The 27331-nt window shown below is 33.8% G+C and overlaps 1 protein-coding gene across 1 annotated transcript; it reads left to right on the forward strand.

Moving 5' to 3' along the window:
* On the forward strand, positions 1–6299 carry LOC132555686 (uncharacterized). Its single transcript, XM_060220041.1, has 4 exons — positions 1–46; positions 1319–1435; positions 4304–4480; positions 6115–6299. Exons 1-4 carry the CDS (start codon positions 1–3, stop codon positions 6297–6299), a joined length of 525 nt encoding a protein of 174 aa, XP_060076024.1.
* Positions 6300–27331: the final 21032 nt, after the last annotated feature.

Below are 27331 nucleotides of genomic sequence, written 5' to 3' on the forward strand. Positions count from 1 at the left end.
ATGAAGTTAATACTTGCTCTCCTCGGCTTTGCTGTTACTACACAAGGTAACTCGTTAATTTGTCGACGTTTCCTTTGCAAACCAATTACAGAGATTCACATTTCTAACTTTAAATGTTTTTATACATTTGTAAACGAATAATGCATATAATTTACCAAAACACTCTACATAATTCATACACAGTCATTAAAGCTTGAAAGTGGTAACTGATCTTTTCTGTGATAAGTACGTAGATATGTCAACACGGTAGTGATAGCCCGGACGGTTAGCTGCCGAATCTGGTATAGAACATGTAATGATACTATGGGGGAAATATGAACCAGAATCTGATCAGGTGTAGAACATGATGTTATGATACTATAGGGGAAATATGAACCAGAATCTGATCAGGTGTAGAACATGATGTTATGATACTATAGGGGAAATATGAACCAGAATCTGATCAGATGTAGAACTTGTTATGATACTATAGGGTAAATATGAACCAGAATCTGATCAGATGTAGAACTTGTTATGATACTATAGGGTAAATATGAACCAGAATCTGATCAGATGTAGAACATGATGTTATGATACTATAGGGTAAATATGAACCAGAATCTGATCAGGTGTAGAACATCATGTTATGATACTATGAGGTAAATATGAACCAGAATCTGATCAGATGTAGAACATGTTATGATACTATGGGGTAAATATGAACCAAATCTCTTAAGAGATATATATGACAATAGAACAGAACACAACATAATTAGACGGAATGGAACAGAATCGGACAGACGGACATAAATGACTGTAAAGTCGGTATCTTGTCCATATATCTATTATATTCAAGACATGACGTATCCTCACACAAAATATAGCCTATGGATGGAATCAATAGCGACCTGGTTATATACAGAGAAAAAATATAACGCAGCTCTCAATCAGATAGCCTTCGTTTTGTATATGTTTTGGACCGTTTTTGATTTTGGAATAGAATAATATTTGTATTTACTTTATTCTCCTTGCCTCCTCTATCAAGTGAAATAAAAATTCTTCGTTTTGGTTTCACACTTGTATACATTGACTGTGTATAGCCTTAAAAACACAAAATACATGCATTGTATATCGATTATGTATCATACAATAAAACAGTTAAGCACTCTTCATACACTATAGAATAATAGTGAAATTACCTACAGAGTCAACACTTATACTAAGCCAGAAATAAAATACATGGTAAACATAGAATTATAGATTAACGATGAAAGAAGCTGTGATATCAAATGTCATTTTAATTGAATTTATTATAAACAATGATTTCACCTTACTCCAGCCTACCTACGGCGAGACCTTACAACTGGACACTACTGTCTCGCGTGCTGCGGACCGGCAAGCCACGGATGTTGTAACGACTGTGGTCTTTCAGAATTCGGTCATCACCATTTGGATGGTAGGTCAAATCAGCTAAAACTGTGGTATTTCAGACCTTGGTCACCAACACGTTCTAGGGTAGGTCATATCAGCTAAAACTGTGATATTTCAGACCTTAGTCACCAACACATTCTAGGGTAGGTCATATCAGCTAAAACTGTGATATTTCAGACCTTGGTCACCAACACGTTCTAGGGTAGGTTATATCAGCTAAAACTGTGATATTTCAGACCTTAGTCACCAACACGTTCTATGGTAGGTTATATCAGCTAAAACTGTGATATTTCAGACCTTGGTCACCAACACGTTCTAGAGTAGGTCATATCAGCTAAATCTGTGATATTTCAGACCGTCGTCACCAACACATTCTAGGGTAGGTCATATCAGCTAAAACTGTGATATTTCAGACCTTAGTCACCAACACGTTCTATGGTAGGCTATATCAGCTAAAACTGTGATATTTCAGACCTTGGTCACCAACACGTTCTAGGGTAGGTCATATCAGCTAAACCTGTGGTATTTCAGACCTTGGTCACCAACACGTTCTAGGGTAGGTTATATCAGCTAAAACTGTGATATTTCAGACCTTGGTCACCAACACGTTCTAGGGTAGGTTATATCAGCTAAAACTGTGGTATTTCAGACCTTGGTCACCAACACGTTCTAGGGTAGGTCATATCAGCTAAAACTGTGGTATTTTAGACCTTGGTCACCAACACGTTCTAGGGTAAGTCAAATCAGCTACAACTGTGGTATTTCAGACCTTAGTCACCAACACGTTCAAGGGTAGGTCATATCAGCTAAAACTGTGGTATTTCAGACCTTGGTCACCAACACGTTCTAGGGTAGGTCATATCAGCTAAATCTGTGATATTTCAGACCTTGGTCACCAACACGTTCTAGGGTAGGTCATATCAGCTAAATCTGTGATATTTCAGACCTTGGTCACCAACACGTTCTATGGTAGGTTATATCAGCTAAAACTGTGGTATTTCAGACCTTGGTCACCAACACGTTCTATGGTAGGTTATATCAGCTAAAACTGTGATATTTCAGACCTTGGTCACCAACACGTTCTAGGGTAGGTCATATCAGCTAAATCTGTGGTATTTCAGACCTTGGTCACCAACACGTTCTAGGGTAGGTCATATCAGCTAAAACTGTGATATTTCAGATCTTGGTCACCAACACGTTCTAGGGTAGGTCATATCAGCTAAATCTGTGATATTTCAGACCTTGGTCACCAACACGTTCTAGGATAGGTCATATCAGCTAAATCTGTGATATTTCAGACCTTGGATATCAACATATTCTAGGTAAGTGTTGAGATGTTTGTTTTATCATGACATGTTACCGTTACATCTTTGTATGGTTGTATTATATAATATGTGAGTAGTTTAATGTCTAGGATATGCATAGCTCTGATCAATTATACTATAAACAGTGTATATCACATTATTGTATGAGTGTAACACGATGTACTGTATATCACATTATTGTATGAGTGTAATACGACGTACTGTATATCACATTATTGTATGAGTGTAATACGACGTACTGTATATCACATTATTGTATGAGTGTAACACGATGTACTGTATATCACATTATTGTATGAGTGTAACACGATGTACTGTATATCACATTATTGTATGAGTGTAATACGACGTACTGTATATCACATTATTGTATGAGTGTAACACGATGTACTGTATATCACATTATTGTATGAGTGTAACACGATGTACTGTATATCACATTATTGTATGAGTGTAATACGACGTACTGTATATCACATTATTGTATGATTGCATTGTGTTTACTTTGTCAAAAGGTATCTACGGGCTACCTGACTGTTTATGCTTTGTACATAAATCATGTTTTGTTGTGTCGTGAATCACCTGATCCTTGACATTACAGTTTATTTAATTGTGTATGACGCAACTGTTGATTTTCCTTTCATTAAATATTCTATCATCTTATTGTTCTACTCCATATCCTGTGATAACAAGCTGGTATATACATACTGTCACCTACATTTCTATATCATACTATTATCTACTTTATATTAAATACATTACTTTATCACACTAATATCTATACCGCAGTATATACATTTCTTTCTGTTTCTACAACGTTAAGCTTTCAAGGGAAATTGGACATCATTCAAATACATGTAATAGGAAGTACGTTTGGAAGACTCTCATGGGAGCCCATGATGAAAAATACGCGTATTGATTAATTTTTGTTTGATTACTTTAATAAAATGACTAAACTAAGCTTAGAAATATTTAGAATTAATGGAATTGTCTTTGTTCATGAATACGTTGTTTTAAAATATATGTTTAACACATTGGCCATATCGTTATAGATGTTAATTACTGTAATGCACATCCACCATATACATTTATATATATTTATATACATTTATATACATTTACATACATTTATGTACATTTATATATATTTATATACAAATCATATATATTTATATACATTTACATATATTTATATACATTTATATATATTTATATACATTTACATACATATATATACATTTATATACATTGATATACATTTACATATATTTATATACATTTATATATATTTATATATATTTATATGCATTTATATACATTGATATCCATTTATATATATTTATTTACATTTATATATATATCTATATACATTTATATACATTTACATATATTTATATACATTTATATATATTTATATACATTTATATATATTTTTATACAAATTATATATATCTATATACATCTATATACATTTATACACATTTATATACATTTACATATATTTATATACATTTACATATATTTATATACATTTATATATATTTATATACATATTCTGTTTACACTAGAGTTAGCTGTATCTAAGAGGAAGGTACTGTCCACAAAGAGTTTCATTGATGATCTGAACGCTGGACTGCATGGTTTGATTCCGCAATTTTCCGGACCGGATTCGGCTTGTCTTGATTGCTGCGGAAACTATCCGTGCTGTGGAGACTGTGGAATAGATTCATCCATCTTCGGCCACAGTAAGTACCTCTAGATCGATTTCAGTCGTTAAGAGTATCTGTTAAGTTTCATCTCAGTGTCGTTAAACATCGACATTTCTTTAGTTACTAGTCAGTACCTCTATAAGTTTGTTTTAGTACAGAACAATGTCAACCTGAGGTTTCGTACCATCATTTTATTTTATTATTTGTTATTTCTTCAGTACTGAACAGTCACACTCCCGTTACCTCCATTGGTGTACCGTTCTCTCTATTTTATATTACTGAGTACTGAACAGTCACACTCCCGTTACCTCCAGTGGTGTACCGTTCCCTCTCTTTTATATTACTGAGTACTGAACAGTCACACTCCCGTTACCTCCAGTGGTGTACCGTTCCCTCTAGTTTATATTACTGAGTACTGAACAGTCACACTCCCGTTACCTCCAGTGGAGTACCGTTCCCTCTATTTTATATTACTGAGTACTGAACAGTCACACTCCCGTTACCTCCAGTGGAGTACCGTTCCCTCTATTTTATATTACTGAGTACTGAACAGTCACACTCCCGTTACCTCCAGTGGTGTACCGTTCCCTCTATTTTATATTACTGAGTACTGAACAGTCACACTCCCGTTACCTCCAGTGGTGTACCGTTCCATCTATTTTATATTACTGAGTACTGAACAGTCACACTCCCGTTACCTAAAGTGATGAACCGTTCCCTCTTTTTTATATTACTGAGTACTGAACAGTCACACTCCCGTTACCTAAAGTGATGAACCGTTCCCTCTTTTTTATATTACTGAGTACTGAAAAGTCACACTCCCGTTACCTACAGTGGTGTACCGTTCCCTCTTTTTTTTATATTACTGAGTACTGAACAGTCACACTCACGTTACCTACAGTGGTGTACCGTTCCCTCTTTTTTTATATTACTGAGTACTGAACAGTCACACTTCCGTTACCTACAGTGGTGTACCGTTCCCTCATTTGTTTATATTACTGAGTACTGAACAGTCACACTCCCGTTACCTCCAGTGGTGTACCGTTCCATCTATTTTATATTACTGAGTGCTGAACAGTCACACTCCCGTTACCTAAAGTGATGAACCGTTCCCTCTTTTTTATATTACTGAGTACTGAAAAGTCACACTCCCGTTACCTACAGTGGTGTACCGTTCCCTCTTTTTTTTTATATTACTGAGTACTGAACAGTCACACCCCCGTTACCTTTCAGTGGTGTACCGTTCCCTCTATTTTATATTACTGAGTACTGAAAAGTCACACTCCCGTTACCTACAGTGGTGTACCGTTCCATCTATTTTATATTACTGAGTACTGAACAGTCACACTCCCGTTACCTAAAGTGATGAACCGTTCCCTCTTTTTTATATTACTGAGTACTGAAAAGTCACACTCCCGTTACCTACAGTGGTGTACCGTTCCCTCTTTTTTTATATTACTGAGTACTGAAAAGTCACACTCCCGTTACCTACAGTGGTGTACCGTTCCCTCTTTTTTTATATTACTGAGTACTGAACAGTCACACTCCCGTTACCTTTCAGTGTAATTGATTCGTATTCTACTGTATATATGAGATGTTACGAGGATACATTAATCCTAAGAATGTTGAATGAATGATGAATAGTTAATATCAGCCTCTTTATATTTCAGCTTATCCAGATATTCCAGTTATCGGTAGTAGCTTTGGTCACCATGGTAGCACACCCGAACCACATTCACCGGAAGAAGGAAGCTATGGCACCGGAACTGACGATCTATTTGGGGGATTGAATCCGATCTACCACGGATCCATGGGCATCCATCCAGAACACGCATACTATGATACTGACAACTAAATTCCGAAAAAAAACTGTTGTATCCTCCCTCATTGGTCTTAATTATCGATATTCGGATAGCAACCATTTAAATCAAAGTAAAATAATACCGTACCAACATTAATAAAGATTGGGGAAAATCCATCAACATGAATTTTGTTTTGTAAGGTTGAAACCAATATAAAGTATTTCAACCCTGAAGACTGATTGACAATGTTCAATTAACATAACAAAGATGTATTTGTACAAAATATGACTTATTTGCATTGTCGGAAAGTTAAAATGGTGCAGAAATCCAGCACATGTATCTACTCCCATAAACAGCGCGGACGTGACATTTCTCTTATCGACGTTATCAAAGCTTGTAACTTGTATAAAACGAGTAGAAATAAGCCTTCAACACACTGGTACTTTATCACTTATAATCGGATATCATTCATACTGGAATGTCCAGGGTGTTAGGAGCGAAACCATCTTTGATATCTTACTACCAAACGTTGACGGAGTCGATATATTTTCTATGCCTGACGTTCTGTAAAGGAACATGTGGTCAACTATAGACCTTGATTGCGCTATTATATGGCGAAAACCCATCTTGATATATAACAGCATGATACATATTTTTTTCACTACAATGTCGGAATGTCTTGCGTATGAGTTTTGCCGTTTTGCTTTTCTTAGATGTCAGAAGGTTTTGTGTAGTAACCTTTAATAGCACGGATCAAATGGTCAGAAGTTTAAAGCGAAATGAGTTTTCTCTTTGATTAGATTGTCTAGGACATTTTTTTCAATTCTTGAAAATTTCAGTTTCAATTTGTCGTGTAATCATTAGCTTAGTTTAACAAATGTCTTACAATGTTTTTATTCACCCGAACGCTTGGTGGCCATGACAGCCTAGGAATATTCCTGTCCACCACAACGCTTGGTGGCGATATCTGTTCTTAAGAACGCTTGATGGCATGGACTACCTTACATTACTTCCGCTAAAGAGAACGCTTGATGGCAATGCCTGCCTCAGAATATTTCTGTTCACAAGAACGCTTGGTAGAGAGGACAGCCTAAGTTTGTGCCTTTTATTTGAATTTCATAGTAGGCCATCAGGTCGATACTGATGATAAAGAGGACTGGAACGTCAAACATTCTACACAATACTGATGATAAAGAGGACCGGAATGCCAAACATAATCCAGGATACTGATGATAAAGAGGACCGGAATATCAAACAAGAATCTAGGTTTTTTTCCCATCTGAAGGTATATTTGGTTCTTCACCTTAACCGTGGAACTGTGACGATTTCCGTGATTGATGAAATTGGGCTTTAAATTAATTGTTCCTCGTTGTTCTCCCAACTCCCAATAAAACGAAAAAAAACCAGTAAAATATTTTAAACTTGGCCTTGACCTTTTACCTAATGACCTTGACCTGTGATAGTGTGAATTCTAATTTGTTTTCAAGGAATTATGTTTCTTTATGTCTTATCTTTATTTTTAAAGATAGTTAACAGTGACCGATTTTCTATTTATGATAACAGTGACGCTGACCTTTGATCTCAGATCCGAAAACCACTCCCACGAAAGAACTTCTTTCGAGAAGCATGGAGTAACATTTCAGTGCAATTTTTTATCAGAACTTGTAACGAAACAAAATTGTCGGACAAACAGACAGACAGATGGACGGACTGACGGACTTGGAGATAGAAGAATGTATTTATATACATAGCATTGGTCTGACTCTTAAATATTTGAATTTTGAAATAGTACCACACATCCTTCTATACTATAATCAGTTTGTTTAATATTTTTACCTAGTTGACAATGATAAACTGTCATAGGTAAGGTTACATGTACTGTAAGAGTTATCTCGCCTTAGCAAGGTTTACAACACATTAACCAGGAAGTTGATAGATTAAGGTCAGGTTTTACGGTTGGGTAACTCAATAAAACCGTGTCACTAATAACTTGTATTGTATCTGTATTAGTGACACATATATCTGCATACACCGATACATGTTCTGTCTGTGTTCATTCACAAAAATATGATGTAGTTTTTGTAATACCGTGTCAATCATAGACGTACTAACTATATATACCCGTATGTCCTAGAGATCTTGTCACCCAGTTTAATCTATAATGGGCTTTTCCTTGTAACCGTGTGTAGATATCAGAAAGAAATACTGATATATAGTGGTGTTATGGCCGTCAATAAAAAAAAACATTACAATAATGAGCAACACTTTCACCGGCACTCCACATAGATTGACAGTGGCGTAGCAAAACATTTTTAAGAGTGTATGCTTTCAAGAGAAGATCCAAGGGCGAAGCCCCGGTTAAGCGGGTCTAGGGGCGCAGTAAGGTTAAAAAAAGTAGGACAAATATATCTCAATGGAATTCGAGTGTATGTTTAAGCATACAAGCATACATTATTGCTACGCCTCTGATTGATGAAACGTAAAGCGAAATACGTTATTCGAGTGAAAATGAAAATCCTTAGAAAAAAAAGAAAGAAAAAAGGTAAAAATATCTTAATCAAATATGAAATACTGCCATGATTAGTATCAAGTTTAATCCTACATCATTGTGTACAGGTTCTATCAATTAAAAACTAAACAGAATTATATATAAGATAAAACCCTGTGTGAAAAGTATATACTGTGATTGGACGAATTAATGACACATTCTATACAAGTATCGGATGTATGTATTTTATCAAAAGATAGCAAAAACAAATTCATGTAAAAAGGAATTGATTGATATCAGCCAATCATTCTTTACAGAACAGACGTAAAGATTAAATCAGCAACTGTTCTATCTTTCATATTTTTAAAACATTTATATGAAATACACAGACTTCAAAGAAATACAAAAATCGGCGCAAGTAACTGGCTTAACTTACTGAAGTTCGTGGTCCTTTCTGATTGGACAGTTTTCATTGTACGGCACAGCTGTAAATAAGACACGTAGTGCTAGTTTTAATAATGAATATCAAACAGGAAGTTTGTACAAAGTAGTTAGACCTTATCCACAGAAGCTGTTAGCAAGTCACCGCAAGATATACTGTATATCAGCTTAAACTAAAGATAATTTTATATATCAATGTTAGACAGATTTCACGGAGGTCCCATGATCATCTTTTAAACAAAATTGGTCTAAATGTGATCGTGTGGCACAGACTAAAACACATCGATGTTTATCGACGGAATGTTGATAAAAGATGGACATTTTTTTTTGTACCGAGGTAGCTTGTATGTAGTGTTATAGTCTCCACCTAAATAAGACTGTGATAGATTCTATTTTCTCGTACAATATGTAGTTAGATGTATGCAGTGACAAATGGTATGCCTGGTAGGAGCATTTGGGAGTGACCGGGACTTATCGATCAACGAAATAACTTCCTGGCACATGGTTTTATGTATCGTTTAACATCTACAGCGTTAACCGTTATTTTTTCAAACATTTCACAGATTTGGAGTTTGAATTACGAATGTTAATGGTAATATCTACAAGTGATTTTTATACATTGTTCCTGAGAGGTGACCTTTGCAATGGAAAGACTTCAAAATTCATTTAAAGACACCACACTGTAAAACAATATTCTGTATTATTTCAACAACTTCACTCTTTTAGTAAAGCGTTCAGTAGATCTGTGTTACATATCAAATAATGATTATCTTGGTTTCCGTAGAATCACATCAAGCTGTATGATTGTCATAATTCAAATCAATATGACTCAATTTCTTTATAAAATCAACACTGTCTAAAACAGAGGAAACTTAAAGCATTTTTCTTTTTTAACAAAATACGTCACTTAACAAAATGACACATAAACAAATATTTTAGTTAGCTGTTTGATCTAAACTATTTCCTCGACAATATAAAAAAATCTGAATCTCCATGAAACATCTGTTGAGAGTATGACATTACTTACATAGGTTAACGGCAGGTGTCATTTAAATCTTATTTTTGCTCATATTTCGTACTCAGTTGTCGTGTTCATATTTTCTTTGGGTTTTTTTTTCAGGAGTCTCTATTTAAATCTTTCATTTCCTCTTAATTCACCTTGGTGTAATTGAATTTGAGTTTGAATTATGATTCGGTTGACATGTTGGTCATTTCTTTGTTGGTTCTTTAATATCATGCCTGGTTATTTAATCATCTATCGCGAGGTATGTAATCACGTTGGAATAAGTCTTGTTTTTAAAGAAAACTAGAGGGCTCTAACTCTTTTCGATATTTCAGCCAATGAGAAGGCCAGGATCGGTAAATTTTGTCTGAAAGGCCGTCGCAATAGGCTATGCGTACTTAGTTCTCGTTCTCGATATCAGCACTGTATCGCCAGTATGACGAACGATAATTCCTAATATGGAGTAGGTAATAATCAAATTAATAAATAATGTTCTTTATGTGTTATTAATCAGATTAACTAAACCACTTTGATTTTAGGTGAAAATATGAAGCGAAAGTCTGACTGGATTTTAATAAGGCACCTACTGCAAAACGGTATGATTCGGACCTTTCATGTTAGTATATTGAATATAGTAATTAGACGTTAGAGTTGGGTGTAGAGTGTTTGTCATTAAATCATTAGCATTATATCGATTTCTAAATTAAGAACATAGCTCGCTCATGACCAGGTAATTAACAAATAAAATCAGCAATTCAAAATAGCTGCTCTCATTTACCATCACGTACATCTATTTAACATAAACACTTTATTTTAAAACAATCTTTCGAGATATTATAGCTTGATATTAAGTGATAGTAGTTTTTCCTGTGAAATAGTACATAATACATAAATTTGTATGAAATAAAACACTGTACACGTGGCTTTCTCTGTTAAAAGACAAGTCACACATTGATATAGACTTCCTATGTGTACTTTCCTCAAATAACCCTGGTTATCCCGAAATACTGATGACCACTTGCTTAATCCCGCACACGAATTTGAAATAGCATAGCTGTAATAAATCCTATGTACAGTGGTATAAGTAGGTATGGGTGTGGTGTATATGGCGATAGCCTATCAGTGATAAAGAAGGATAAGGAAGTAGTGTTCCGATCGACAAACGTTCTACTGTGGCATCCGGGAAATCTCGAACATTTCCATAACTTAGCTGAAGAATTCGGAAATGACGAGCTGTCGAGAGATATTAGTAATTATAACATAAATATGCACTGGAAAAATTCATATAAAAAAATTCTTGTATTATTTTAATGAAAAAAACCACAGCGGTGTCATCCAGATTAAACCTACAATATGTCTTATTTATTTCAAACTGCCCGATTGTCGTTCATATAAAAAATACAGTTAGATAATTTATATAAAACAGGATATAAAACAGGAGGCCCGACAGGATAAACGGTTACCTGAGTCAGCTCGCAAACGGAAACAATTAGAATGAATGTGAAGTATAGAGGAGAGAATATTAGAAATGCAATTTGTACCGGGACAAAAGAATTTTACTTTAAGACGCATCCATCCATGAGTAGTATTTGAGTCTACAATATTTGGGTACTGAAAAGAGTTTTGAAATTGCAGTTAATCTGGTCCTTTTTGGCCACAACCATCAACCCCGGAAAAGGAGGGGTGAGGATGGGATTCAGCAAGGGTCAATATGTGCATAACATCAATCTGTCATCCTTTACAAATAATTCTTACCAAGTTTGATATATTTCCAATAGAAATTAAACAAGTTATGCTCCAAAATGCAATTTTCCTATATCAAATTTGGTAAATTTACCCCCTCCCAAGTGGGAAATGTCAGACCTTGGAGTCGTGAAATTAAAAAGTTTGGTAAAGCACCTTAAGTCTCTTTTACCCATGAGTAGTGTTTGATTCTACTATATTTGGGTATTGAGAAGAATGATTTTTAAAGTCAGTCAATTTGACCCTTTAAGAGATGGGGACATTATAGTTTATAATTTTGGTTCACTTTCGGCCATGGAAGGTTCTGCCATGTTTTATTGATATCAGTACGTGTTTTTCCTGGATATGTCAAAAAGTAACAGGTTTACAACGGCGGACAACGGACTAGAGACGACGGACAACGGACGACGGACTAGGGACGATGAACGACGGACGACGGACTAGGGACGATGAACGACGCAGAACAAAAACGTATCGCTATAAGTCATCACGAGACTTTAACTATGTAAATAAATAAAAATACAATGGTGTTACTCTGAAATCAACAACACTGATATCATTTAGAATAAGTGATTTGGTGTTATTTAGCTGAAAGTTACGCTGTCCGTTCATATAGAGCCTATACCGGTGATATCTACACGAAAAATGTTCAGTGCCGTTATATATTAAAACTACAATAAATACATTGGTGTTGTATGAAGTCCAATATGTTGTTAGTTATACAAAAACCACACTGGTGATACTCTTTTAAAACCACACTGGCGATACTCATAAAACCACACATGTGATATTCTTACAAAGAACTGTACTGGTGTCTTTAGACGCATGGGTAAGACACCCATGTCTACCGGAAATATAACGAGAATCCATTTGCAATTTCATAAATTTTACTTTTATCCAATATCAATACACTTTATACCTAAACTTGCAAAATATTGATTATTACATATCCTTTCAATGACTCAAATAGCACCATGGCCTTATCTCATAACCAAAGTGAGCATCAAAATAGCATTATATAATATTACAGTATGCGGTTGATTAGTGTACCAATGAGTGATATGATGTAATTGTTTTTCTATAAAAATATACAAAGCACATTTAATTACAAATTGGTATGTGAAATGTTTATTTATCATGTGTAATCTTGAGAAATGGTGTGATATTGCTAGTAAGCATTTGAAGAGTTGAGAAAATCTTTTAGTGGAATTCAACAAAACACCGACACACTTATGAAAGAACCGTCAACATTGATTTATCCCGGACTGCATACATGTTGCTTTGGCACATAAAGTTATCATATTTGAACTACCAGTCAAGATATACTTAACGTTCAAGGATATTGTGACAACCAACTTATCCAAAATCAAGTTCATGAAGCATCTATGATAGAAACTACCTTTGCTTCAAACATCGTTTCGGCAGTTTCTAGGTGTTAGATTTTAGTCCAGGCGAAGCAATATGTCCTTGAGAAATCTCTATATGACTTGATGGGGCAGGCCCTAGACATGTACATCCTGCTGATAGTGGCTCCAGCACTGTGTCATATTGGTAGACACCGTCGATGCAGCTTTTTCGTCTAAGAACACTGATATAGAAGTAGATTTCTTTACATTTGCTGTTTACGAGACGAGAGTCTGTCTGGCAGCCATCACAATTTGTTGACGAGCAACGGGCCTCATATAGGATGGAAGGGATTCTATTTTCATCAATGTTTCTGTAATAACGCCATGGGCAGACACCTCTGTCCATGTCAGACACATAGTTATTTGATGACATGTTTGTTATCATTAACTCTCGACGTACATTGTGAAAAATGCAGGGTACGCCCTTTATTATTCCTCTGTTGTAAGACTGAAGCATCGCCATGGTGTCACTCTCTAGCACTGAAATTGGTGTGTCGGTTGAGGGCATCACTTCCGGTTCCTGACACTGAAGGTGGCCATTAATCCCGAGAAACAGGATACACATAAGCACGCAATGTTTCAACCGATTACACCACATGGATACCATCTGAAAGTTCGTAAAATATAGATAACCGATCTATCAAAAATATTAGGGTTAGGTTTACTCTTACAAGAGAATATAGCTACATGGCAACAAAATTATGTGAAACTCAGAATTGATGAACACTTTGAAAAAGTGTTGACATATTCTGCTTCATCAGCAACGATGACAACAACAACGAAAGCAAAAATAATCAAGGAATATTTACGAACATCGAACAATGTTTATAATAGACCTATTATCTTGATTAGCGTAAACACATATATTTTGTCATACTTTTACTTATACGTAAAATGCCAAGCTCGGAATTTTTAGTAAGTACAGTTAGACATAATCAATATGTTTAATCTACATTATATCACTTGTAAAAGATATAACGATGACTAAATACTACACACATCTGTAGAATTATAGTTATAATATTTGGTTGGATGCTGTTCAATACCTGCTGTTCAATATCCATATAACTCATGTTAATAGATACTCCTACTTTGTTTTTTACCTTCTTAATATCTGTAGGTTTAATGACAATGAGTGTAATATCACCACCTTTTATACATAAATAATCTGGGACGTGCATTAGTCTAATTATATCCCACAGACGTCATTTTGGCTGACAATGTTAATGGAAACATCTTTCCTTATTATCTATCAAAAACCATGAAGTAGACTTGATTATGAATTTGTAAGAGCATAATAAAATGTAATTGGATCCGATCCTAGAAGTGTTATTTCTAGACTCGCAGCAACAAACGAATTGCCAGACACCAGGAAGTAGAGTTTCTGCTTTAAACACCTATATTGCTTCCCCTTCACCAGACTACTGTTAGATTTTACGAAATTTTCCCAATTACTCTGCTCTAGATATTATCAGTGTTTGCTTTAATCCAATACATTTCCATTTTTATACAAAAGAGTGTCTATTAAAAATGACAATGTAACTTCGATGGTTATATATCGTAATGTCATAATTTAATTCTTGTTTCCGCGTTTAATAAACAGCGTTGTATTAATTCTAGCTTAAACCATAATGGCTAGGGTATGGTACTTCCTAGTCATAATGAACGCTTAGAATCACGTCTAAAAATAGAAAGTAAATGGAACAAACTCAGCATTAAAATCCGCCAAACAAGGCGTGATGGTTTCCCCTCTAAAACCCCATTAATAACCCAAACAACACACCCACTTCATGCTTGAAAGTAAAAATAACCCTCTCCCCTCCTACGTCATCCTTGTTTCTGTAGTTGTATTTGCCCATGCTTGATGATTGCGTGTTAAAGTGTTCTGTACAGTACTCTTCAAACTTTACCAGGCTATGACTATCAATGTTCTACAACTAAAACAGCAGTAGCTTGCCTCAGTATATCCCCTACCTTAATCGGTGGTGTTACATCGGTAGGAATTTAAACATAAATTAGAAGAAATACTTTTGTAAAGATGAAAACGGCAATTATTTCAATGATGGTATTTTAATAATTTTACATCCGGATCAAACTTATGAGGTTAAAGATTAAAATCATGATACAGGGAGCGTGTTTTCCCGAAGAGTTATTACCAGAAAGTATTGTTCTAACAACACGGCCCATTACTCTCATTTCTAAATCCCTCAAAGCTGTGCATTTCAGTTAAAGTATAAAGTATTTGTCTGGATAACGACGGAAAATTCTCGTACAGAAACTCCTAAATGCAAAAACTTAAAAAGATCAATTCATTTATGCTATCATGATTGAAGATTTCTCTTATAAAAGAACAAAACGTTTACCTTCTTAAATGCTGATATGTGAATAAAGAAATGACATAGAAATGAGCTTAAAAGATACAATCCTTATGTTTTATGAGAACTATATTCAATTATCAACAGAATCATTGACAAAAGTTCGTTTATGTTCCTCCAGGGTACCCTAATGGCGATTAATTTCCGATTTTTTGGGAAAATCGCCATTGTAAGCATAGAACTTATTCATCACAATTGATTTCCACTCATTCGTTCTTAGAGTACTATATGTATTTGTCTTCAAAAAGTGGCCCACATGCAAAGTTAATTGGTCTTGTTTAATTGTTAATTGCCAAATTTGCTAATTAAGTTTAACCATGTTCTTCGGTTGGCACATATTCGGTGCTACATCTTAACAATTATTGAAACCGCTTTAATTTTCCCAAATGACTTTTCTACCAAAGCATTCCGTGATAAAATCTATGTTAAGTTATAAGCAATCTGACTATTGCAGGTCATAGAGTATTTGGTTTGATCATCTTTCAACACCATATCTCATTAATTATATCTTTACATAGACAACAATTCACGTGTTTGTGAAGCAAAAATATCTTAACTGGAAAAGCTGATAAAAATGGGTATGAAAGATGTTTTTTCCAGATAACTTATACATCCTGCATCACTCATTAGGTAATTATGAAAACATACAATGCTGTTGTGAAATAGTGATGATGTAGTGCACCAAAATCACCATGAGGAATGGGAAAACTCACTACTACACTGACGACGATGAAGTACGACCTATAAACTTCCTCGTCACATTGAATCACCCACGATCCTGGTATCAAAATAGGCAAACCCAATACATTTGTAGAACGACAAATAATGTATTTTAAAGTCAGAGTTTATATTTAGTTACGGTACGGAAAAAGGACAAATATTATCATATAGGAAATAGTGTAAGATCAGTTGACGGTTATATGTTTTGAAACATTTTCCAATTTAAGATTTAATTATCAGTGTTAAGTATTAATGATTTAATGCTTGTAAGATGTTTGATTATATGAAATAGGTCATGCTGTAATCGGATTACCTTCCCAGAAATAGATATCGGAAAAACCATTGGATAGGAACCAAGCTCTTATACTACAACATATATGAAGACTTTTCTTCAGTACTTATTCAGCGACTAGTTCCATTCAATATGAAATTTAAAACTGAATGAAATCATATTTAAATCCGTTTATGCATTTTTAAACGATATAAAAAAAATACTAATTTATTATAGGACGGTCTGTCCGTAATCATATTATGCCCGGTTCTATTTTTACTTCATCTCTAAAGATATCGGTGTCGACTACTAACAATGGCTGCATTTCCATAGCATTCCATAGCATATTATTTGAGTCACAATTTATTTTGAAATTTCATTCACAGCAAGCATACTCGTGTGATGAATAGTCATTTGTTTAATGCTAGAACAATCCCTAATTGTATACAAAGGGAGGGTAAGAATTCCTGTTGTGTTAAATCAGTATATATTAAAGAGCGATCTTTGAAGACATGGAATGCGGAACTATATATATTTTAAAACGCCCACCTAATATTATACCACACTTATATTCAACAGTCAGACCAAAGAATGTATTCCTAGAGAAAATGATCTTTAAATACTGGAATGTATTCTATTGGACATGGTCCATAAACCTTTCCACTTTCTAGTTCGATATAAAGTCAATTTGAAAGATGTTCATACTAAATCTTTGTCCTTTTAGAATAAGCGTGACATAACTAACTGATAATTAATCACTTGGTTGGTGTAGTCGATCAAACAGAAAACGCTCACCTTTTCGGAACTCTTGCTCTTTTTCTTTCCGTTGTTCTTTGCTGTTGTCGTACAGTTTGTTTGAATTTAATATTACTTTCTCTATTGTTTGTACAAGCTATATAATTTTACATGTCCTTTTTCTTGAGTATGCACATACACTGAACTCGTGAAGCATGCTTTTTCTTAGTGTCACAGCTGTAAAAGTAACAAAGGTTTTCCGTTTTAACAGTTGTATTGAGGACCACTGTTTGTAATATCGTAGCTGTAAAAATGACAGTACTTCTTCAGTGTCAAAGTTGTATAAATGAGTACTGTTTCCAATGTCACAACCGTGTAAATGAAAACTTTCATTTTTTATTCACAAAAAGTCGATGGCAATACCATTATATATATATATTAGAGTAATGAAAAAACAATTACACTTCTACCGACTTATATTCTCAAAATTCATTTGAACATATAATAATTGGTACAATAAATTAATTTTTTTATTGTTTAATGAATGGAGAATCATTTCTAAACTTTATCCAAAATATTAAATCTTCGTTATGTGGAGCACTTATTGTGTTCCTTGTTCAGTCATTTGTTTAAGAAATCGAACACATTGAATAAAAGAAATCATTTTTTAATCTTTTATTTCGTTTGTAAATATAAAACATAAATGAGAGCTGTTCATTATAGAATATGAATAATACAATGTGATAGGCTTATAAATGTCACACATAGTTATGAAACGTTCCTGTTTAAAAAATGAAATGTACATTATGTGAGTCAATAAATGTCAGAATATAGACGTAAATCTCATAATTAGAATGTATTTTGTCTACTATAATAACTTTAACAAAATATCAATGATCTGTAATTTACACTTTGCATAAGAGTGATATTGCAGCTATATAAAATTTATGACCTTTTGCCTTTTTATACAACTCTCTCGTCGAATACTGTAATGTTGCCCACACCAAAATAGGGAACTTGATCAGAAGTAAAACTTGAGCAAAATACATGAAAATGATACTGCAAAATGCCTTTGAAGTCCATGACATAAACAGTATAAATACAAATAAGTAGGGGACGAGGTAATTCCATCATGTAACAGATGGATTAGGAAAATCAGGCACTGACTGCTATAAACTAAACTATAAATAACATAAAAATTATGTAACAATCTAGATTGAATAAATAATAACACTGTATCAACTGTGGATGAAAAAGGATCACTAGTAAAAGTAATGCCGATCTTGTGGGTCATATTATAAATTTATTAATATGCATCGTGCTGGCGATATGTCAACTAGCATGTACAGCTGAAGATAAGAGGTATTAAGATCACTTGTAAAAGTAATGCCGATCTTGTGGGTACGAGTATTACATTAGTTGGCACAGTTCCGTCACATCCGTGTTATTGGTTCGATCTAGGGCCTTCTGGATACCCCGTATCAGCTTGTATCATTGTCGATCCAGCAGGCCTCAAACAAGTACAACCTGCACTTATTTTTTGCGTGGCCCTCTCGTATTGATCTCTTCCGTTATCGTCACATCCAACCTTGCGCATAACGCTGGCATAGTAATACACTTCGGAACACATCGGCCTCCTTAATGGAGTTGTATGACGATCTACATTACATCCATGACATCTGGAGGTAATGCACATTGCTTCAAATATTACCCGAGGTATTCTTTCCGGGTCCACATTACGTACATAGCTCCATGGACATACCGCCCTGATACGATCCTCTACAAATGCTGACCCTCGGGGATCTACCAGTTCGGAAGTTCTCGTGACATTACCTTCTATCGGAGGCATTCTATGATCTGGACCAATCATCGCCATTGTCTCATCCCTCAAGTCAGAAAACTCTTTTGTAAAAGTTGATGGGTCTACTTGTGAGTTGCATGCATGTTGTGCGGAGATAAAAGTACACGTGGACTGAAGTGTAGCGATGACAAGGAATAAAAACGTCTTTTCACAGATCTGTAAAATAATGGTAGGATATTTATCATATAACGTTATCTAAAGAGACAACAGACTTTTATTTTGAACTAGTTGTATGACATCAATTACAAAATTACATAAATAGTAGGTATATCTTACCATGTTTATAGTATATTTATAAACCAGATAGTTGACAGAAAGTTACAGGTGAAACAACGGATTCAATATGGAGAGAGATCCAGACATTGTGCTATATTTATATGGAATTGATTTATCATAAACTATTAATACACATTAAGGAACTGATCAAAAACAATTCCCAAAAAAAAAAAAAATATAAGTTTCCACGTAACGAACAATTACTCACTGACCACTCCTCTATAACTTCTAAGACTATGACACGTATCAAGTAAGCCTCGTTTTGGAAGTCCCATGTCAATGAACGTGTTTTGAGTTCCGTCTGTGGAAACATGTGTGAACACGAAAGACGTGAAGTGTTGTACTGACTGACCTCTCAACTGCATGTATACTTAAATCAATGATCATAATTTTCAATGTATTTGTGATCTGGGATACCTATCGCATACATAGTGTACCAGATCGGTTTATGATGCTTAAGGTTATAGGTTGGTGTAGTTTATGACATATAAATCTACCCTTCATATTGCAAATCATAGGAGAGTATATATTTAGAGAGAAACTATCACCCAATGATCACCCAATTCCATCAACGTTTCGAAAGCATTCATTAGAACTTCCATTAATCAGCCTATCTACTTACATATGCTACACCCTTTATTTGTAGGACTGTAGTCAATACTGTAAGCGACAATGAACACATAATGCAAGAAATTAAACAATTTACAAAAAAGCGGAAATACACTCCAAAGCTTTCTTTTAAAGTTTTTAACTTTTCTGGGTAATAATACAAATTATTACCTGCTTCATAAAATAATGACAAAAGACGTAAAAAACGAACACATTTCATTCCGCCTGGAAGCCACCCAGACAATACATAATTGTTCTTTAAAATAGTTTTAACATATCCCTATACATGATGTCGAAACGGAAGTATTCGTTAAAGTCATCATGTCACCATTTCGTCCTGAGTGTAAGTTAACTACGTAAGAGATCATAAACATTTTCATAATTGATAAAAAAAACACTTTAACTTATCCTAAAAAAAAACACCAAAATAGGCTGCATACTTTGAAAAGAGTTCTTGTTGTGTAGAATTAACTTGATACTTCAGTGTTTCTATAAATAGATATAACCATACCAAACATACCACAGTACAAAAGTGTAGCTGGTCTTTAAGTTTTCATGATCAGTGAAGTGGAACACCGTAAACATAATATTATCCTGATAAAATCAGTGTAAATAGTAGGACGTCTTCTATTGTATTTCTTATCTTACTAAGATAATAAAACGTGGAGACCAGCCATCATCACCCATTGTTTATTTTCCTATATTTACATAGAAAGGTATTTAATAATTTGATTTATGTATATTCATTGTCTAAGACTGGTAAAGAAATTCGCTTGTAATTCAATAAAGTATTACTCAAAGCTGACTTTACTTTTTTATTTCCCAGACATATCATATATCCTGAATCGTGAAAACGTGCAATGCTGTTGTGAAATAGTGATAATGTAGTGCACCAAAAACACCACGAGGGAATGGAAAAACTCCAACAATAATGACGACTACGACACTTCCTCGTCGAATTAAATGGCCATTGAACGTCGTATTAAGGTCTACCTTTAATCAGTTTCCCTGATATTGTGATTAGTCTGAAATGCTCACGAAATAGGAAGCCCACATCTGTGATGTCACAAGTTCAACGATGTTAAAACAGTCGTATGGAAATGTACAGAGAAGCTTTCATCATGTGATCGATATGCGATATTTGTGATATATTGGGTTGAAACTTACTTGTGTTTGATATATATACAAAGTGCTACATCCATATAGAAATGACTTTGATTATGAAATCAGTTTGATTAGACAAACGATGGATGCTATGAATACAACACAATTCAACCGAATAAAAATTCACTCCAGCTAACGGAAGCCAACCCAAATGGAGATATACTATTTGAATGAACAACAAATACACCTCTACAATAGTATACATTCATTATGAGCAACAACGCGTGTTTTTTTGTTTTTTGTTTTCTTCCTCTCATTATCAAATTCTTTAAAATGTGATTAAGTATTTTTGCACAAGATGTTTTGGATAATTGCATTAATTAGAGGTTATTGGATTTTTGCACCTAATAAATGTACAAAGAATTTTAAGAATGTTGCAGAGGAAGAGCTGTCCATTTAAGTCTCACAAAGATAAGTTATATAGCAATGAACCAGCTGATTAGGCCTGCTGATTTCATCAGTCATACTTTCCTTTTATATCATACCTTGACACAGCTATAAATAACGTCCGTGAAGTTGATTCCCTATTCCCTATTCCTTATTCCATTACTTATTTGACGGTGCAGTTGATTACTTATTCCTTATTCCTTATTCAATTACCTATTCGAAATTTTCATTCCCAATTCAATACTTATTATTTATTCATTTAAAAATTCTGAAATAACACAATAAATGTTTCTAAATAATTATTAAACGTGTTCATTCTATTATTCCTCTTTTCTATTACAGTGTACATATTCAGTACACTTTTCTTAATCCATTCCCTCATTTCTTATTCGATATTCCCATTACTTATAAACAATAAAAAATAGTTTTAAATGAATGAATAAACCTTTTAATTCAATTTTCCACCTATACAACATATGTAAAGTGCTCATTACTTATTCCAATCCTTCATTACTTATTCGATTTTCTCATTACTTATTCGATTTATTATCATTTATAAACAATATACAGAGCTTTAAATGAATGAATAAACGTTTTAATTCAATTTTCGACCAATACGACACATGTAAAGTGCTCATTACTTATTCCAATCTTTCATTACTTATTCGATTTTCTTATTACTTATTCGATTTTTTCATTATTTATAAACAATATACATAGCTTTAAATGAATGAATAAACGTTTTAATTCAATTTTCGACCAATACGACACATGTAAAGTGCTCATTACTTATTCCAATCCTTCATTAATTATTTGATTTTCTCATTACTTATTCGATTTATTATCATTTATAAATAATGTAGATAGTTTTAAATGAAGAATTAGACGATTTCGTTCTATTTTCGACCTGCTTATCGGAGATACTGTACTCATTAAGTATTAGAATCTGATATTTCTTTAGAATCTATTGTCAAAATGAACGGTGAAATACGTATCAATTATTATATCCATAACTTATTCATACTTTCATTTCTTATTCTGAAACTGGTATTACTGAATTGAATTCTCACTTTTCTTACTCTTTACCCTTTGTCCACTTTTCTGTCCATACTTGGTTAAAACAAATCATTGGGTATTTCTATTACTTATATGAGTTTTATATGTCGAAACCAATGTTCACTTCCTGCTCGAATCCTTAACAATGAATAATTTTCTTATTTTCTTTTATTTTAATATATCAGTTTGCTGTATCTTGTACGTTTATTTTGACTGTAATCCAAAGTTTATTTACCGACTGGCATTACTGACAATATAGATGAAAACGTTAATCAATTATTAGTACTCCTAATAATCCTATTAGTCTATGTTTCTATCATTTCGCAGCCATTTAGCTACAAAAAACATGATGGAAGATTAAATGGAAACTTTAGAAATTCTCGTCAGGTCATGTGAATACGGTCCATACAAAATGGCTGCAAGATGATTGGCAAATATATAATTGAATTATGAAATGTTTTAATGAGTAATGTCCTTCTGTATTGTCCGGTATGTAGAAAAAATATTGTTGCTTTTCCCCTCCACTCGGGTGTACCAATTTGAAGATTTCAATTCGATACCATTGTGATTTTTATGTGTTTAAATGCATACAGCTGTCTATCCTATGCAAATCTAAGCTTAAACGGTATGAAAAGTGACACTTGTCAATATAAAATGACATTTACCTATGTCTACATGGCGGTGTCATCGATGAAGCATAAGACGCTTACTTTTCCGGAACACCTTATCTGATTTGCCGTTTTATTTTTCCAGGGAGTGCCAAGTTTATCTTGCATTTGGTTCAATTTTGCCATTGTTTGAGTTTGTATTACGAATTCATGTAGGGATATGCATTTCTGCTATACCAGGCGAAATGGAAACCAACGGTACTGTAGCTCTAACAAAATCCAACTGTCAGAAACCGCCAGTCCTTCGTCCAAAGCAACGTTATCACAGCTAGTGTATTTGTTCTAAATTGGAGAATTGCAGTACATTTTGAAGCTCCTATCTATTCTGTAAATGGATCAAATTAAGGTTTGAACGGTTTCATTTCTTATTGTGTATGAAATATAACAGAATGCAATCTCAAATGGACAAAGCAAAATTTATTACTAGAATCAATGACTAGTTGCTAGGGTTTAATTTAGCCCGTAGACATAGATCAGATTAACGGGTGTGCATCCCGCGACGCACTTTCTGGAATACTTTTGTAACGACCCTACAAGTCCGTCATAGTACAACGATACATGCAGATATTGCTATACTCAGTTTTTTTATCTGACCCGTTAGATCCGAATGATATATACTTACCGGGATTCGTCAGTTAGGGGCTTTGGGTTAGGGTACAAATTAACGTTAGGAAAATCCTAAGTAACGAGGAAATCGAATAAGTAATACAGGTTTCGAATAAGTATTCAGCATTCTACATGTGTTGTATAGGTCGAATAAAGGAATTCAAACGTTTATTCATTCGTTTAAAACTACTTTTATCGTGTGTATGTAATGTAAAAATAGTAATGAGGAAATCGAATAAGTAATGAGGAAATCGAATAAGTAACGAGGAAATCGAATAAGTAATGAGGAAATCGAATAAGTAATCAGCATTTTACATGTGTTGTATAGGTCGAAGAAAGGAATTAAAACATTTATGCATTCATTTAAAATTATCTTTATTGTCTATAAGTAATGAGGGGAGGAATAACGAAAAGGAACTTAATACATAATAGAAAGGAGGAACAATAGAATGGGCACGTTTGATAATTATTCAGAAGCATTTATAGTGTTATTACATAATGATTACATGAATAAATAATAGGTATTGAATTAGGAATGAAAGTGTCGAATTGGTAATTGAATAAGGAATAAGTAATCAACTGCACCGTCAAATAAGTAATGGAATAAGGAATAGGGAATAGGGAATCAACTTCACGGAGGTCTATAAATATGTATATTGGCCTCTCTTACAGTGATAACACGTGACACAAGTGCGTTTAGGTATTACTTACCTGGGGATTCCTTTGATAATTATATACATGTAGTTTAAGGGAGTGGACAGAGATAATTTCATTAAAGAATCAAGAAGCTAAATCGTAACTTGTGCTTATTACATGCATATGCCGATAACATGAAATCCCATAACTACTTTATATTTTTGAGATAACCATAATCATTTATCAAAAATGTCATACATCCTTTTTCGATTAAAAATGAGAGACGCAACGTTAAAGCTATTTTGAAAATATTTTGCACTAATAACTTCCTGTTTTTTGGACCAGGGTCCGTAACTTTGTAATAGAAATATTCTGGGATGTAGTATCGCTGCTCAACGGCATATTGAATAACGGTGCTCACTGGGTTTTCATAAGATATAAAGAAAATCGTCTTAATCAACACCATTTACGGTTGTTCTATTTAATTTTCATCAAAACTCGTTTATTTGACAAATTTCTCATGAATGTTTAGAAAATGTATTCATCACTACCAGTCTTTGTTAACCCAGAGACGTCTGTTAGATTTTAATTGAATTCGCTAAATATTTTGTCAAATTTCATTTGGGTGGATACCGTATAAATTACCCTATTCCCCAAAACAAGAAATTATTCATTTACATTCTATTCGATTCAGGGCCAGTTATGCTTATGCCAATATGTAGTAGAAGTCAGGTGGAAATCGTACACTTTACACGGCAATGTTTCGGTGCATGACAGGTCGCTTTTTATACGGTTTTCAGTCCTTTTTAAACTTGAAGCCTATAAAATAATAGCACATTCGTTTATATTTTCGTTCAGGGTACACCTTAAAATATGAAATAAATTGACTACAATAAAATGTATTTACAGAATGACAAATAAGTCATTTTAAAGTCAGTGTTTCCATTAACTTATCTCGCGTACAGTGAATCGCACAAAACAGTTATTCGTTAGAAAAATGTGGCACGTTTTCTATATTTGTGAAATACATTATTTGTTTTCTTGCATTTGCTGTGCAATTTAAAATTCTTTTTTCAGTATATAACATCAATTATATGATTAGAACTAAAGAAAATAATTTCAAATTCGAGTTTAAAAAATGTCTTAGCTTTACATATCACTTCAATGTTAACCTTTACACCCTTTCAAGGAATAAAAAAATCAACTAAAGCGATAGAAACCTGATCATATTTCTTTTGTATCAACATCATACTGTTTATCTTAGTATGTATAATCCAGTTGTTTGATTCATGAATTCATTTATTCTCTTCATTATTGCTGATGATTTCCCTATTCCGAAAGAAATCAATATTGTCTTGTCACAAGGACAAACGTATATCATTTACTGTATAATTATTATTTAAAATGTCTTTCACAGAAAATACACTCGTTTAAGTTGGTAGAAGTCACTATGCCAGAAGATTTCCTTATGTTATTTTATAAATAGCTGTATAAATAAATATACATTATCTAGAGATCTATTCAGATACGTGGGGAGGAACTATATATATCATTAAAAACACCAGTGTAACATAATCTCATGTTTTCATTCAACAGTGAATGCACATAATGCATTTATTCAGAACACATTCTTTTAAAGATCTTAACAAGACATTCAACTTTGCTTTTATTCAAATATTCATTATTCATTGTATATACCCACCAGAATTCAACAATGTCACAATTTCCGAGAAAGATATCGACATCTGACAGGCAAATACCACAAAGTTTCTAAAGATGGAAGTTAATGAAAATAATTTGGACGCTTTACCTCATAACGATCTCTTTCAGAAATATTTTACCTCCTTGTGTGATATAGAAATGCTTTGTTCGATGTTTTTTCTGAACTTTTTATTCCTTTGAAAACGAAGTGACATTACTACCTTGGATGGACGAACATTTACATGGCTAGTGTCGTCGACAGGAAAAAAAAGACGCATGCGTTTCCAGAACACATGGTCTTATTCTTTTTGTACTTTGGTACTTTTCTAACCCTATTTTTGTGTCGAATTCGATTTGAATTAAGATTCTGCTGACACGTTCATGCTAATTTGATATGTATTTTTTCTTAAATATGGTGTCCCTTGTGTTGTCTTTCTTCGAAATGGGACAACTTTAGTTTTGTAAAAACTTCTGATTTCAAAATTGCTATTTCGTTTAAATGATTGTGGAGCTCCTGGTGGAACTTCGTTATCAAACTGTCCTGTAAAATGTACATTAATAGGATCAAATCATTTCATTAATGGAAATCTGAAGAAGTGAAATCAGTGTTTGTATTTCGTTCGTAATGAATGACATACACTCACGTCGTCAGTATGGAACAATTGCTAACTGTAATGTCCTGAGGTACAGATACAACATAACTGTTGTTCTCTTTGAACACATCATTCCGATTCATTGTGTTACTGTCGGTGTTTAGCATTTCATTCGAATTTCTTACATTACATAAGGAAAAATGCAAAAATATCGTCAATTTATCAGTGTGATGTTTATCAAATATGTCATACATCTTTTCTATTATAAAAATGACAGACGCAACGTTAAAGCTATTTTTAAAATATTTTGCACTAATGACTTCCTGTTTTTGGGACCAAGGTATGT

The sequence above is a fragment of the Ylistrum balloti genome, unplaced genomic scaffold, assembly GCF_031769215.1.
Source record: "Ylistrum balloti isolate Yb309-2 unplaced genomic scaffold, AGI_CSIRO_Ybal_v1 Utg370510, whole genome shotgun sequence".
NCBI classification, from domain to species: Eukaryota; Metazoa; Mollusca; class Bivalvia; order Pectinida; family Pectinidae; genus Ylistrum; species Ylistrum balloti.

Bases quoted from the DNA above. Each gene is read 5' to 3' on its own strand.
- LOC132555686 (XM_060220041.1), top strand. From the start codon at position 1: ATGAAGTTAATACTTGCTCTCCTCGGCTTTGCTGTTACTACACAAG. The intron at 47-1,318 runs GTAACTCGTTAA...ACCTTACTCCAG, and splicing joins CTTTGCTGTTACTACACAAG to CCTACCTACGGCGAGACCTT. The intron at 4,481-6,114 runs GTAAGTACCTCT...TTTATATTTCAG, and splicing joins TTCATCCATCTTCGGCCACA to CTTATCCAGATATTCCAGTT.